At 46.0% G+C, this 16,688-nt stretch overlaps 1 protein-coding gene across 1 annotated transcript in view; it reads right to left on the bottom strand.

The window, feature by feature from the left end:
* The window catches only part of LOC126153953 (venom carboxylesterase-6-like), a 127,972-nt gene that overhangs the window by 106,149 nt on the left and 5,135 nt on the right, over positions 1–16,688 (bottom strand). Inside the window, exon 2 of the mRNA XM_049916104.1 lies at positions 19–153. Coding sequence (XP_049772061.1) covers positions 19–153 — 135 coding nt within the window. The remainder of the gene's footprint in view (positions 1–18; positions 154–16,688) is intronic.

Here is a 16,688-nt window from a genome sequence, read left to right as displayed (position 1 = left end):
GCTCAGCGAGATGCCCACCTGGAACCGAAGTTCTCCCAGTGGAGGCGTGGCGTAGGGGACTCCTCTGAAGGCGGCGTACGGCGTGCCCAGCTTGCTGATGACCACGCTGCCCCTCAGCACACCCTGCTCCACTGTCACCAGCACGTCCTGAGCCTGTCAAAACGAGACACCACAACTTTAATGGCACATTTTACTTCTAGCTTCCTTGGTCTTAACCCTTTGGTACATATAATTGCGTAGGCTTCCGCTGCCAGTCAGTCGACATAAGACCCAGAAGAAGGCCGCTGCAACCGTGGCCGAAACATTGGTTTTTCTCCAGCAGCAGTAGTTTTTTACATTATGACACGGTACCATACCTAGAAAACTTTTATGTCGCCTTTGGTACATGTTTTTCACTGGAGTGAATAGTTTTAAATGCCACTTGTCTGGCGTTTTCACTCAGTCTTGAGGCTGCAAATACATGTAGGGCACAAAACTAGTAAGGGGTGCCCACAGCAGTGGGGTGTGTGCACTTGTAGTCTCAGGACTTACTGAAAACGCCAAAGATGCTACTGTTAACAACTGTCCAGTGTAGTGGACGTTGTGCGCCACAGGACTAATAATGCCAAGCAAGACACGCGATAAACGTTTGAGCGTTCAGGTAAACGAGGATCACTTCAGTACCAAGGCATACACATTAACTGACATACAGGGTGAAAACTATTTAAACAGACAAACTATGGGAGGTTGTAGGGGACATCAAAACAAATATTTTCCCCTAATGTCATTTTTTCCTATGAGGAGTATTTAAACCGGTAGAGGAAGATTTCTGTGGCGGTAAATTAATTAAACCAACAAATGCACTCGCGCAATTGCACGTCAAATGGTAACGAATCAGACGAATGTCCATTTTTTTTGTGACCAAGAGGCAACCCATTAACACAACCCAATTTCAATTACAGTAGATTTTCAAAAATGCCTCCATTGACACGTAAACAAAGGTTACACCGTCGGATCATTTGTGTCTGACACGGGCAAAAACCCCAGGAGTATCCTGAATTGTTCCTGCTTTTGCTACTATCCAGGCAACTAGATCCTCTTCTGATGCAACAGGAGTTGGGTAAACAAGGTTGCGCATCTCTCCCCTCACAAACAAGTCCAGAGGGGACATATCTGGGGATCGAGCAGGTCATGGTACAGGACCACCTCTGCCAATCCACGTTTCTGGGAACCGTCGGTCCTGGAATCGACGCGCACGACGACTGAAATGTGCCGGCGCCCCGTCATGTTGGAACCACATACGTTGTCTTGTAGGGAGCGGAACGTCTTCTAGCAATTCTGGCAATGCTCTGGCGAGAAAATTGTAATAGTACCTGCCATTTAATGGCCTAGGTAGCAGATAGGGCTCAATTAAACAGTCCCCAACAACACTGACCCTCACATTAACGAAGAACCGCACTCGATGAGAGCTAGTAACTGTGGAATGTGGGTTAACCTCACCCCAAACATGCGAATTGTGCATGTTGAAGACTCCATCACCCCCGAACGTTGCTTCATCGGTAAGCAACACAGAGGATGGAAATGTAGTATGCATTTCACACTGTTCTAGGTACCATTGCAAAAGCTGTGCTCTGGGTGGATGATCAACTGGTTCCAGGTTGTGGACACGCTGTAAGTGAAATGGACGTGACAATTGCTGTAGAAGGACTGTTTTTACATTCGTCTGATTTGTCCCTATGTTACGTGCAATTGCGCGAGTGCTGATTGAAGGATCCCGCTCCACATGCTGTAAGACAGCTTCCTCAGATTGCAGCGTTCTTACCGTGCGATAGCGTCCCTGTCCAGGTAATCTGCTAAATGACCCGGTCTCACGCAGACGTTGGCAAACAGCAGAAAAGGTCGTATGATGCGGGATACGGCAATTAGCATATTGTTGTTGATAAAACCGCTGTGTAGCTCGTCCGTTGTGGTGCGCTACGTAGTACGCACCAACCATATCAGCGTACTCACTCCAGGTGTATCGCTCCATTATAGTTCAATTCTTTTATCTTGGCGCATGCCCGCCCAGACGCGGGAGTTTGCTGCGTTGCCAGTTGCAAACGACGCACGCGCCACGACAAGCAGCACCATAGTATAGTATAGTTCGCAAACTTACGTTTAGGGGGGAGCGCGCAGATTATGAAGTAAAGCCACCACGGCCGCATTAACCCTTTCGTTGCTACAGAGACGTGCTCCCCGCATTCCGCGCTGTGCGCGATTTTGTCATCACTGCACTGCTCACCTGTGCAGACATATGGCGTTCCGACTGCTTTGACACACTTATCATTCGATTTCACAAAAACTATTTGGCCCAAAAATTTGATTTTTACACATATTCTTGACTGTAACCTTCCCCCCATAAATGACTTAATTTTCTTTCGTTGTTCAACACAGTTATTGTGCAGCATTAAATGTAGTAAACCATTGCACGAAATTTTGAAGAGTTTGCAGAGGTAAAAGTCCATTGCATATGGTACCAAAACCGACGAATTTGTGGTCAAATTTGTTACAATTGGATGTCCCCTCCCGAGAAGAACTAATTTTCATTAGGATTTCTTTTGGCTCTGTATGTCGTTTTCAAGAGATTTCAACGTGCCCAGTTAAAATGAACACCCTTTGTAGCATAAACAGTATTTATAAATTGGGAAACATTCCATCTTTAGCGACTATAATAAAACTTTTATTTATATCAGAGTTATTCGCTTTTTTCTAAAATGTTCTGATTAAAACAAAGTTGGCGAAGTACACAGAACTGAATTGTGGACGTAATAAAACATAGAAGCTAAAATATATTGGCAATGAGGCGCAGTGCGCAAACAATTTGTGTTTGTCACAACGGACAGCAAATACTTGCCAAAACATAGACCAGTCGACAAAAACATTGAATGTGATGTTGCCAAAGCAGCGAAGCGAAAGAATTGCGTCAGACAATCAAGTAGCTCGGCAACGTACGAGCCGAAATTCTGCTCTGAATAATACTTTTAATACTGTCGCAAAAGAATATATCTCAATATGAATAGTAAGACAGCGACTGCGGAAGAGAAGATATACAAACAAAACAGATAACATGAATACTGTATGTGTGTCTTTTCATTGTTTTTAATTGCTGTGAAAAGAAACATTGGAGGACAAAATTAGAAAAACCGAAAACTTATTATGATTATAATGAAGAGACAAAGCACTAGAAATTTCAAAAAATTACATTCAAACGAATAAAATTCATGAACTAAGACACTTCGAGATTGTTTTTAAATAAATAAAATATTAAGCACCGAACTAAGTTTGAACTCAGAAAAAAAAGGTTCATATGGCTCTGAGGACTATAGGACTTAACTTCTGATGTCATCAGTCCCCTAGAACTTAGAACTACTGAAACCTAACTAACCTAAGGTTATCACACATATCCATGCCCGTGGCAGGATTCGAACCTGCGACTGTGGCGGTCGCGCGGTTCCAGACTGTAGCGCCTAGAACTGCTCGGCCATCACGGCCGTCTTTGAACTCAGAACCTTTCGCTCATCACCCAAACAACTTAACCTTTACACTAACACAACTTGTCTTTCACCAAAAGTCCTGGAAGACTCTAAACTGTCACGCCAAATACCGACAAACACTGTTGGTATGACTACGAATTACTCACTTTTCGTCGAAGTACAATAGGAAATAAACAATTACCGCTAATCTTTATTGCGAAAAAGCGGTTCTTGAGAATGACACAAACACCTTTCCTTGCTGTCGCCTGAACTATGAGGCTTATTGCTTGTTTGGTTTAATTAATTAATAGAATACGAAGCAATTGGTATAAAGAATGCTTTTTGCAAACTTTCTATAAAAGAAAGTCTGCTATCAAGACATTACTTTTGTTCTATTACTTTATTTATGAGTGAACGTTTCTAAAACTGAAGACACTCGTGCGTGCTTTGCACTGCAGTCGCACTCTGGCAACGTCGTCGTTCCCTCTTCATTGGCTGACTGTGTTTTATGACGTCAGATGCGCAGAACGAACCTAAACTCAGCCGCCATCGTAAATGACGCGCACTATAGTAAACAGAGACAATGCACTACTCCACTGGCGGACAGCAGGTGCCTACAACTGAAGAGCGTAATACCCCCTCTAACAGCTGAAGAGCGTAATACGGCCTCCAACGGTTTAAATAATCCTCATAGGAAAAAGTTACACTAGGGAAAAATATTTGTTTTGATGTCCCCTACAATCTCCCAGAGTTCGTCGGTTTAAATACTTTTCACCCTTTATAATATCTACCCAACTTGGTGAAACGTGGGATAAACTCACTCATATACACTGCCGGTAAGAAATTAGTACACCCTTTTAGAGGTTTCCATTCCACTCAAGATTTATTGTTGCAACAGTGCATATGGATGTAAGTGTAGGCTTCCACGGCCGTTGTCATCTTCAATAAAATTCTTCAGGGTATCAGACCGCATCGTCCTAATTTAAAATGCGCCAACGTTTCGGCCAGCGTTGCAGCTAGCCTTCCTCAGGGCCTTACGTTAAACTGCTAAATGAAACACACTTGGTTCCTTAAATAGCTGCACGAGAAAAACCGTGTCGTTACTTGATTGGCTGTAAAAGGAGGAGGAGGAGGGGTGAAAGGTATGCTTTATTGGTGTTTCCTTTATTATCTGTCATTGGCTGAAATAGCTGTTTTCTATTGGTCTTTATATTAATCCACCCCATTGGAGGAGACGGACGAATAGCGAACAGGTGATGGCTGTGACGTCACACTGTTTACATGCTGTCCAGAAGCCGGCTGCGGCGTGCCATTGCTTTGTGTGCTCACGACCACTACTGCGGCTCTCCGCGTGTCTGCATGGGCCGCCACGGCTCTGCCACCGCTCCGTAGCCCTGCTATTGCAGGCAGCCAAGACCTCGGAAGCTTGTACCCGTCCTCTCTATTCATGTTGGCGGGTCTTTTGGCTATTTCTATCGCCTCTCTAATCTTTCTTTTGAAAGTGAGGGGCTGTTTCGCCAGGACGCGGGCTTCTTGAAAAAATATTGGTTTCCCGCACTCGTCTCGATGTTCCGCCACTGCTGACTTAGTGTGTTGTTTCAGGCGGATCTCGTATCTTTCATGTTCCGAGAGCCTTGTGCTAATCGCACGTCCCGTCTCACCTATGTAGACTAATCCACACGCACAACCAATTTCATACACGCCAGCTGTGTGTAGTTTGTCAACTGCATCGTTGGTAGAACCGAGCATGTCTGATATTTTGTTTCTGCTTCGGAAAATTGGTTTGATGTCGGCTTTTCGTAGAATTTTGCCAATACGTTCGGTGACCCCTTGTACATATGGTAACACAGCAATGCTCTGTGCCTCCTTCTCCTCTTCCCTATTAGTCTTCTCCCTTGTCGACATGGTGCTGTCTATCGTCTGCTTCCCATAGCCATTAGTTCCGAAGATGGACCTGAGGCGTTCAAGTTCTGTCTTCAGATGTTCTTCGTCGCTTATCCTGTACGCTCTCTTCGTTAGCGTGTGCAGGGCGGACTTCTTCTGCGTGGGGTGATGGTGGGAGGAGGCGTGAAGGTACCGACATCAAACCAATTTTCCGAAGCAGAAACAAAATATCAGACATGCTCGGTTCTACCAACGATGCAGTTGACAAACTACACACAGCTGGCGTGTATGAAATTGGTTGTGCGTGTGGATTAGTCTACATAGGTGAGACGGGACGTGCGATTAGCACAAGGCTCTCGGAACATGAAAGATACGAGATCCGCCTGAAACAACACACTAAGTCAGCAGTGGCGGAACATCGAGACGAGTGCGGGAAACCAATATTTTTTCAAGAAGCCCGCGTCCTGGCGAAACAGCCCCTCACTTTCAAAAGAAAGATTAGAGAGGCGATAGAAATAGCCAAAAGACCCGCCAACATGAATAGAGAGGACGGGTACAAGCTTCCGAGGTCTTGGCTGCCTGCAATAGCAGGGCTACGGAGCGGTGGCAGAGCCGTGGCGGCCCATGCAGACACGCGGAGAGCCGCAGTAGTGGTCGCGAGCACACAAAGCAATGGCACGCCGCAGCCGGCTTCTGGACAGCATGTAAACAGTGTGACGTCACAGCCATCACCTGTTCGCTATTCGTCCGTCTCCTCCAATGGGGTGGATTAATATAAAGACCAATAGAAAACAGCTATTTCAGCCAATGACAGATAATAAAGGAAACACCAATAAAGCATACCTTTCACCCCTCCTCCTCCTCCTTTTACAGCCAATCAAGTAACGACACGGTTTTTCTCGTGCAGCTATTTAAGGAACCAAGTGTGTTTCATTTAGCAGTTTAACGTAAGGCCCTGAGGAAGGCTAGCTGCAACGCTGGCCGAAACGTTGGTGCATTTTAAATTATGACGATGCGGTCTGATACCCTGAAGAATTTTATTGATGAGTGCATATGTAGTACTTGAAATGATTACATTTGCAGATCAAGCGTTTCTGAAGTGCTGCGTATCGACCCATGCTGGAACACCCAGAATTGTTACATGGTGTAATCTCCACATGCAGCAATGCAGGCGCTGACTCTGGCATCTAGTAAATCATACGAACGGCAAATGCTGTCCTGGGGCAGGTTATTCGATGCCTGCTCGACCTGTTCAAGTAATTCTATAGGAGCTGTTGGTCGACGAGTCACACAAGCCACTTCTCATCCCACAATAATATCACACGTGCTCGAATGGAGACAAGTTGGTTGGTCGTTCTGGCCAGGGAAGTGTCTGCACGCGTTGCGGCGCACGTTCAGTTTCACGGGCAGTGTGTGGGCGAGCATTATCCTGCTGGAGTAACACATCACCTTCCTGGAGCGAGAACGGCAAAAGAACAAGTCTAATAACACTCTGGATTTATCGAGCGCTGGTTAGCATACCCTCCAGAAACACCGAAGGTGTAGCTTATCGCACCCCAAACTGTATGACCTGGGACGGGGCCAGTACGTTTTGGACGAATACTTTCCACGAGTCGGCGCTCACTAAGTATACGTCGTACGCAGAAACTACTATCACTTGAGTGCAGGCAGAATCTGCTTCAGTGCCAGGAGATCACCCATTTCAATTTTCAAGTGATCCTTTGACGGCACCAGTCGAGCCGTGCACGTCGATGCTGTGGCGTGAGTGAAAACTGTTTAGCGGTGTGCATGCCCTTAGTTCCAGTTCTAATAACTGGTTCGGAACAGTTCGTGTTGACACGGCTAGGTTCGCAAGCCCTCTTAACTGTGCTGTGGTAGCTGTACGATCTGCCACTGCTGTCCTTACAATACGACGATCCTGGCGGGCGACTGTGCTGCGTGGACGTCCAGATGGGTATGAGATTGTTCTCATGACCACTAATCCACAATCATTGCACAGCTGAGGCAGCACTTTCAACTGGGTGGCATTTCTCTGAAGGGACCATTCCCCATACAGAAGACCACAGTTTGACACTGTGGTGTCACCGCCAGACACCACACTTGCTAGGTGGTAGCCTTTAAATCGGCCGCGGTCCGTTAGTATGCGTCGGACCCGCATGTCGCCACTATCAGTGATTGCAGACCGAGCGCCGCCTCACGGCAGGTCTACGAGGTGCATTCAAGTTCTAAGGCCTCCGATTTTTTTTCTAATTAACTAGTCACCCGAAATCGATGAAACTGGCGTTACTTCTCGACGTAATCGCTCTGCAGACGTACACATTTTTCACAACGCTGACGCCATGATTCCATGGCAGCGGCGAAGGCTTCTTTAGGAGTCTGTTTTGACCACTGGAAAATCGTTGAGGCAATAGCAGCACGGCTGGTGAATGTGCGGCCACGGAGAGTGTCTTTCATTGTTGGAAAAAGCCAAAAGTCACTAGGAGCCAGGCCAGGTGAGTAGGGAGCATGAGGAATCACTTCAAAGTTGTTATCACGAAGAAACTGTTGTGTAACGTTAGCTCGATGTGCGGGTGCGTCGTCTTGGTGAAACAGCACACACGCAGCCCTTCCCGTTTTTGTTGCAGTGCAGGAAGGAATTTGTTCTTCAAAACATTTTCGTAGGATGCACCTGTTACCGTAGTCCCCTTTGGAACGCAATGGGTAAGGATTATGCCCTCGCTGTCCCAGAACATGGACACCATAATTTTTTCAGCACTGGTGGTTACCCGAAATTTTTTTGGTGGCGGTGAATCTGTGTGCTTCCATTGAGCTGACTGGCACTTTGTTTCTGGATTCAAAAATGGCATCCACATCTCATCCATTGTCACAACCGACGAAAAGAAAGTCCCATTCATGCTGTCGTTGCGCGTCAACATTGCTTGGCAACATGCCACACGGGCAGCCATGTGGTCGTCCGTCAGCATTCGTGGCACCCACCTGGATGACACTTTTCGCATTTTCAGGTCGTCATGCAGGATTGTGTGCACAGAACCCACAGAAATGCCAACTCTGGAGGCGATCTGTTCAACAGTCATTCGGCGATCCCCCAAAACAATTCTCTCCACTTTCTCGATCATGTCGTCAGACCGGCTTGTGCGAGCCCGAGGTTGTTTCGGTTTGTCACATGATGTTCTGCCTTCATTAAACTGTCACACCCACGAACGCACTTTCGACACATCTATAACTCCATCACCACATGTCTCCTTCAACTGTCGATGAATTTCAATTGGTTTCACATCACGCAAATTCAGAAACGAATGATTTCACGCTGTTCAAGTAAGGAAAACGTCGCCTTTTTAAGTATTTAAAACAGTTCTCATTCTCGCCGCTGGCGGTAAAATTAAATCTGCCGTACGGTGCTGCCATCTCTGGGACGTATTGACAATGAACGCGGCCTCATTGTAAAACAATGCGCATGTTTCTATCTCTTACCAGTCTGGAGTAAAAAAATCGGAGGCCTTAGAACTTGAATGCACCTCGTAGTCTAGGGAGACTCACTAGCACTCGTCCCAGTTGTACAGCCGACTTTGCTAGCGATTGTTCACTGCCTATATAAGCTCTCATTTGCAGAGACGATAGTTTAGCATAGCCTTCAGCTTCGTCATTTGCTACGACCCAGCAAGGCGCCATATTCAGTAATCAGAATGAATTGTGAACAGATAAAATTGTGACTCATGTACCGTCAAGAGCGGCGTTCATCATTAATGGATTAAAGTTAAGTATCAAACTAATTACGTCAGCTTTCTAAATTCTAATTCCTTGTCATATTCCAGACGTCACGTCAGTATAGTCCTTCCCTCCTCACGCCAGCCTGCGTGAGCCAAAACGCGTGCATTTCAGCCTCCACTAGTAAGACTGTGTTGGCTCTTCTGCAAACACAACAGACACCTTGCAAACTTGCTCACTTCGCTGTACGAAGCACGTGTGCGTCTCCGTAGCCTGCTTGTTTCTCACGGCTGCACCGCACTGAGCCTGCTGACTGTGCGCATTCCCAATTACAGGGAAGACGCAAATGGCGCACTGGTAACTTCGTCACCACGCTATCTGTTAGCGGAAGACGTAGAAACCGTTATCAGTACACCTACTATACCTCAGGTGGCATATGCCGTCATCAGACCAATATCGACGCCGTCTTTCCTGGTGTTCTAATATTTTTCCAGAACTGTATACACTACCAATCATTAATTTCATTAAAGCATGATTGCTATCTGGTACCTCAAATATGAACATGAAAAACGTTATTACTCCAAATATGATTATATACCCATAAACACAAATAATACAAACAGAAAAATTAGATTTTGCTTTTACGTTCTTAACGAAATTCCAGAGATGATCCTTTCTTCTTATGTGAACTCTCCTGATACGTCTGTCCGCTTCATTGCAGACCATTTCAGTAAGATTACAATTATGGCTTTGGGGCGGCTACGCCATATCTTTCAGTCCCTTCTGTTTTTCCTTTGATGCAATGTACTTCTTACAGAACGCCGAACAATGTTTCGGGTCATTATCCTCTTTGAATTGGAACCCTTTCCACATTAAGCTTCCACATTAAGCTCGTCTGTGGTGGTAATGCTTCTGGTCAATACACCCTTCTAGTTTCACAATGTTGATATCTCCTGAAAGCCCCCCCCCCCCCAAACTATTATAGAACCACTACCGTGTTTAACTGTAGGTAGAATGCACTGCTAGGCCAGTCTTTCTGCTTCAGATCGCCGAGCATATGCCCTCCTAGCATTCATGAAATTTTTGTGGCGTCAAGAGTATTCCAGGTGGTTTCGGGATTGCAGCCGGATGACGTCGACTTCTTGCCACGATATTTCGGTTGACAACCTTTCACCCATCTTCAGGTGAATGTTTTGCACTGGACATTGCTAGTTCACATCGCTAACTTTATGCTAAAAGTTGACGTGGAGACACGTGCGTAGGGGTAGTCGCTACGGTAGTGCCCTCCTCGACTTTTGCTCCCTCTTCAAATACTGCTCCATCTGCGGAGCACAGAGGCATTACGGTGACAATACATGCGCTCTTGTTGTCCGAATGAGGACTTGCGGTGTTAAAACTCAGATGACAAATTAATAAAATTAATTGAAATTAGAAGTGTCACTAGCCATAAATTGTTCCCTTTCCGTAGAAATTAGAGAAATCACAGGGTCTCACGCCTTATCCAGTTGAAAGCCGCCATCACTATTAATAAAATCTTCTGTCTTCCGTATTCCCATCAATTTCTTCATAACTATATTTCTGAAGGATGTCCTCAAAGACAATATTTCCGTGGCAGAATAATCCATAGAAAATCCTGTAGAAATACAGTGTTCGGCTAAGTCTAACATACTGGGCTGCGAAAGGCGAGTGTGGCGAACACGTTCAACGCACTTGTTAGGTGCCGTGCGTGTTGTCTGATCAATGTAGGCTTTGTCACAGTAGCAAGATATTCCGTAGGTTTCAGCCTTCCACAATCACAGATTGTCCATTACTGAGCCGAGAAGAACAGAAGTGTTTGCAGGTGGCCGGAAGGTAACTTCCGCATAATAACTTATTTCCTTAGGTTTCTACCTAATTTCGAAAAAATTTCGTCAAAGGGTAGCTTGACTTGTTATCAAAACGCCCTGGGTCCCGGGTACGAACCGAGACACTTCCCACATTTTGAATAAAAATCATCAGCAACCGAAGACTTCCAGCATAAGAAGTCACCTTCGTTACGCTAACGGCCTTGTCTAAGAGACCGAAGGGTCGGACAGAGTTTCAGGGCAGTCTCTTGTCCTTGGGCTGGGAAACTTCGCTATCAGGCGAAAGAATAAACAATGATCAACGGCATGAGAGTGCGGAGGGCAATGGAAACCCCTGCGTTGAAGACATGTAATGTGTAATCACAGGACAAGTGACCTGTAACTGAAAAAGTGTCATAATCACCTCTCCATCGGCAAAAGATTACGGAACAGTCTCCCATTCGGATCTCCGGGAGGGGACTGGTAAGGAGGAAGTGAACATGAGAATAAGATGGAACAACCAACGAGGGCTCTGAGCACTATGGGACTTAACATCTATGGTCATCAGTCCCCTAGAACTTAGAACTACTTAAACCTAACTAACCTAAAGACAGCACACAACACCCAGCCATCACGAGGCAGAGAAAATCCCTGACCCCGCCGGGAATCGAACCCGGGAACCCGAGCGTGGGAAGCGAGAACGCTACCGCACGACCACGAGATGCGGGCAACAACCAACGAAAGGGTAACATTCTGCGAGTCGGAACGTGGAATGTAATAAGCCTGAACGTGATAGGAAGGCGAGACAAACTCAAAATGGAAATGCAGAGGCTCAATCGAGATACAGAAGTGGTCAGAGAAGTAAAATGGAAAGAAAAATAAGGATTTATGTTTAGGCGAAAATAGGGTGATAACAGCAGCAGCAGAAAAAGTGTAACGCCAGTATTATTCGTCATGAATAGGAAGACTGGGCAGAGAATGAGTTACTATGATCGGTTCAGTAACGGGGTTGTTTCCATAAAATTCGACAGAAAACAACGGCCACAACAATATTTCAGGTGTACATGCCGATTTAGTAAGCAGGGAATGAAGGGACAGAGAAAATAAACGGGGGTATTGTACGGGTAATTCGGTACGTAAAGGGAGATGATAATCTAACAATCACGGGGGTTGGAACGCGGTTGTAGGAGAAAGAATGCAAGAAGGGTGACGGGAAAATATGGGCATGCCAGAAGGAATGAGATAGGATGAAGGCTAATCGAACTCTGCAATAATTTTCAGATGGTAACAGCGAATACTCTGTTCTAGAATCACAAGAGCAGCATGTGTAATTGGAAAGGGCGCAAAGACATGAAAAGATTCCAACTGGATTACATAATGGGCAGAGTCAGATTCAGAAATCAGACATTGCAATGTATTATGTACCCAGGAGCAGACAGAGACTAAAATCACAATTTAGTAATAATGAACAGTAGGCTGAAGTTCAAGACAATCGTCCGGATGAATCTATGTGGAAGGTAATGGGATACTGAGCCCGCCCGGCTAGTTGCGAAGTCTAACTCGCTGCTTCTCGAGCGGGATGGCGTGCCGGTCCCCGGCACGAATCCACTCGGCGGATTAGTGTCCAAGTCCGGTGTGCCAGCCAGCCTGTGGATGGTGTTTAAGGCGGTTTTCCATCTGCCTGGGCGAATGCGGGCTGGTTCCCGCTATTCCACCTCAGTTACACTATGTCGGCGATTGATGCGCCAACACTGTCTCCACGTACGCTTATACCGTAATTAGTCTACCATGCAAACATTTGGGGTTACACTCGTCTGGTATGGGACGTTCCTGGGGGCTCCACTTTGGGCCGAACCGCACAATATCCCTGGGTTCGGTGAGGGGCAGCGGTGGGGTGGGTAGACTGCTGTAGCCTGTTGTGGGGTTGTGAACCACAGAGGGCTACGGTGGGGACGAAGTCTCACCGTCGTTTCTAGGTCCACAGTTCAATACACAGTACACACAGTATAATGGGATACTGAAGTACTGAGAACCGATGAAACTCGCTTGAAGTTCTCTAAGTGTGTGGACATTACGATAAGCAATATCACAGTAGGAAAGAGCAATCGCGGATGCTGGACAAGCAACAGGAAGGTAACTGCCAAGAAACCTTGGCTAACAGAGGAAATACTTCAACTGATAGATGAAAGAATTAAGGACGAGTACAAAAATCTTCAGGAGGAGACTGGAATACTGAAATATAAATCACTTAGGAATGAAATAAACAGGAAGTACAGGAAAACCAAGGTGAAATGGGTGCAGAAAAAATGTGAAGAATCGAGAAAAAAATGATTGTTAGAAGGGTTGACACAGGGAAGGTTGACACAGCTTATAGGAAAGTCAAAACGATCTTCGATCAAATTAAAAGGGCGGCAAAATTAAGTGTGCGTTGGGAATTCCATTGCTGAACACAGAAGAGAGTGCGAATAGATGGAAAGAGACACTGAAGGCCTCTATGACTGATAACTGTATAGAAGAAGAAATTGGAGACGATATCGACGACATAGGAGACCCAATATTAGTGTCTATGACGTGTCGAGAGGCACGTTAGCTCTGCCCGCGGCTGGAGATTCATGCTTGGCTTCGTGTAGTGCTGGAGTCGCGAGACAGCCCTGAGCACCGCTGGGGCTATGGTGTGACGGGGAGCACAGCGGACGAGTCAGTTGCCGCGAGTGGAACGAACAGAATCTTCTGGAGGCCAGCTCCGTCGCCATGGTGTAAGCGGAGGACAAGCCTGTGGTGCCTCGACAGGAGCCTTAATGACGCATCGAGCGAGGTGTCCCTAACGTCGGGCTGGACCCGAAGGAGTTGGAATGAGTCAGTTGCTGCACGGAGACGAACGAAACACCCTCTTCAAGCTGGTACGCCATGGAGCTGCCAACGGGACATCGCTGATGTTCAGCATGGGGTATGGCTGCAGTGTGGGCAAGAACTGCCCTGTGGAGCGGCTAGCGTCTTTCCCTGGGACAGAGGACAGTGATTCCATATGAGGAGGAGACGGGGGCTTCTGCATTTCGAGGGGAGCACTCCTTACTTGCTTTAGTAGCCGACAGTTGAATCATGGACGCCAAGTGATACAATATACGAGGGCTGTTCGGAAAGTAAGGAACGAGCGGTCGCGAAATGGTAATCACAGTGAAGATTCGATTGCGCATTGAACATATGTGTTGGGCAGTGTCTTTAGTATGCCAGCAGATAGCGTCACGTAACTCCTTTCAGTTCTGAGCGCACAACGAGTGCGTGAAAATGCCTAGAAATTAGTGTGTCCCACAATGCCGAGATAATTCGACCAGTTTCACGCGACCCCACATAACGTAACGGTCATGCATTTCCTTCTTCATGACAGTTCCCGGGTGCGTACTGCAGGGGAATGGAGATGTTCCTGTAGCGTTTTCGATGGGAAGTGTTTGATCACCATCCAATCATCCCGGCCTTGTCTCGTTGTGATTTTCATCTCTGGTCTGGTTAACCGCTGACAACATTTTGGCATAGACAACGAGCTGCAGTCCAGCTTAGAAAATTGTCGGACTGCCTTCTGTACTGGAAAGCTGGTGCAACGCTATGACACATGTCTAAGTTGGAGCAGCGGCTATGTAGAGAAGTAGCTGGAAGGTATAGCTGTTGCAAATAAAAGAATTTTGATTTTCACTGTGGTTTCTATTTTGCGACCTATCGTCCTTTACATTCCTAATAGATCTCGTACTGAACAGTTATAGTATCAACCCAACTGTTACAGGCATGCTGATGCTGTCCGAGAAGCCACCGGTACCCAGCTGCAGCCGCCGAGTCACACCGCCCCACAATGTCAATGGTATCCGCCTTGTCGCCTGTCGCAGGCAGGAAGAAAACCGCTACTGTTCTTAGAACCCGAAAAGCGGCTACTGCTCTTACAACTCGACCCAACTATCGCATAGGTTTTTTCCCCTTGGCTCTTGCCTTGGCACTCACTCCCCCCCCACCCACTCACCCCCCCGCCCCCTCACCCGGCCAATCAAACTGCTACCCCTTGTCCAGCTTTCGACCCGATCTATCTCAAGATGAGAGTGTATTAATGATTAATCATAACCAGATGTACGGAAACATTGCAGTACACACATCCTTCGAGACCTCACTTAGTGAAAACTAAACAATACGCTGAGGTGGCAGTAGAACTTTAGTGTTGGCCATCATGCCGGTGTCGCCGTGAAGGGGCTCCACTCCCTCCCAATACACACGAAAAATCCATGGTTACAGTGCGATGTGTCATGATTGTTCTGTGATGGCACACCGAGCGCGCGAATATGTTCTCTAAAAGTGTGAACCAACTTGATTTCGTTAACCACACCCCACGAGTGTGGTTGATTTGTACGTTTTCTGGTAGAGAAGATGATGTTGCCTTTAGGAGTCTGTGAGCGTGATATTGTTTGGTTTGAGTGAATCATTATTATGTTTCATTTTAGAGAAGCATATATTGTGATGTACGGTATGCATAGGCGGTTCTGTAGACAGCGGACAGTAGCTTTTCGTTATGCCTAGTTGTTGTTGGGAGTAGGCCTAGATCAATCCTCAGCTGCATGTTTTGTGGATGGTCTTAATTCTGTTAATAGTTGCCTTACTGTCCTACAATTAATTGTTGAACCTACATTTATTGTATTTTCCTCTGGACAATGACCATATATTTTTTTATTACTGATGTTTCCCCACTGTCTTGGGGATAGTTTCATTTGAATTCTGTTTCACTGAATTCCTTTACTTTACTCAGACAGTAATTTAAGTGTTGTTCTCTTGACTGAGCACCGTATTCAGAAATAACTTGTGCTACATGTTAAGTTGTGTTTGACTGTTACTATTCTGCTGAGCCGGCTGTTGTGGCCGAGCAGTTCTAGGCGCTTCAGTTCGGAACCGTGCTGCTGCTGCGGTCGTGGTTCGAATCCTGCCTCGAGCATGGATGTGTGTGATGTCCTTAGGTTAGTTAGGTTTAAGTAGTTCTAAGTCTAGGGGACCGATGACCTCAGATGTTAAGTCCCATATTGCTTAGAGCCATTTGAACCATTTGTTCTGCTGACCAGAAGATTTTATGGTTAATAAATTGGTTGTTGAATTGAGCCCAAGCAAACACAACCCTCGGCCCGTACATAGCTCCACGCAAATCCTACGTTACAAGTCAGGGTTTAAATGAGGTTTGGAAGATTTGATGTCAAATATGGTGGAAACAACAGATAACATTCCTTCGTAATTTCTAAAATCAATGAAGGCATTGTCAAGAGGTACGTAGCATCAGTGAGACTCGCGACTTACTATCTGACTTCCAAGAAATGTCAACGATAGAACTACGAAGATAGCAAGGACAGTTACGTGCCGGAACCATCGCACAATCAGCGTAACGGCTCATTTATCCAAGCTGCTGGCAAGAATAATACAAGAACAGGAAAGAAAAATGAAGATCAGTCAGATGATCATCAGTCTGGCTTTGTGAAAGGTAAAGGAACCAGAGAGGCAGATCTGACTATGAACTTGATAACGGAAGCAACAATGAAGAAACATGAAAACACACTCTTAGGATTTGTCTGTCTAGAAAAAATGTTAAAGAGAGTAAAATGTTCGAAATTCTGAGTAAAATAGGCATGAGTTATAGGAAAAGCCGGTAATAAGCAGTATATACAAGACTCAAATGGGAAAAATAGGACTTGAAGACCAGCAACGAAGAGCTTAGTAAATACGGTGTAACACTGTGATCTTTCGCCCCTACCGTTCAATCTATACGTCC

This window comes from Schistocerca cancellata, chromosome 2 (genome assembly GCF_023864275.1).
Source record: "Schistocerca cancellata isolate TAMUIC-IGC-003103 chromosome 2, iqSchCanc2.1, whole genome shotgun sequence".
Classification (NCBI taxonomy): Eukaryota; Metazoa; Arthropoda; class Insecta; order Orthoptera; family Acrididae; genus Schistocerca; species Schistocerca cancellata.
The sequence above is the reverse complement of the archived record's forward strand: the minus strand, read 5'-3'. Positions and strand labels throughout refer to the sequence as shown.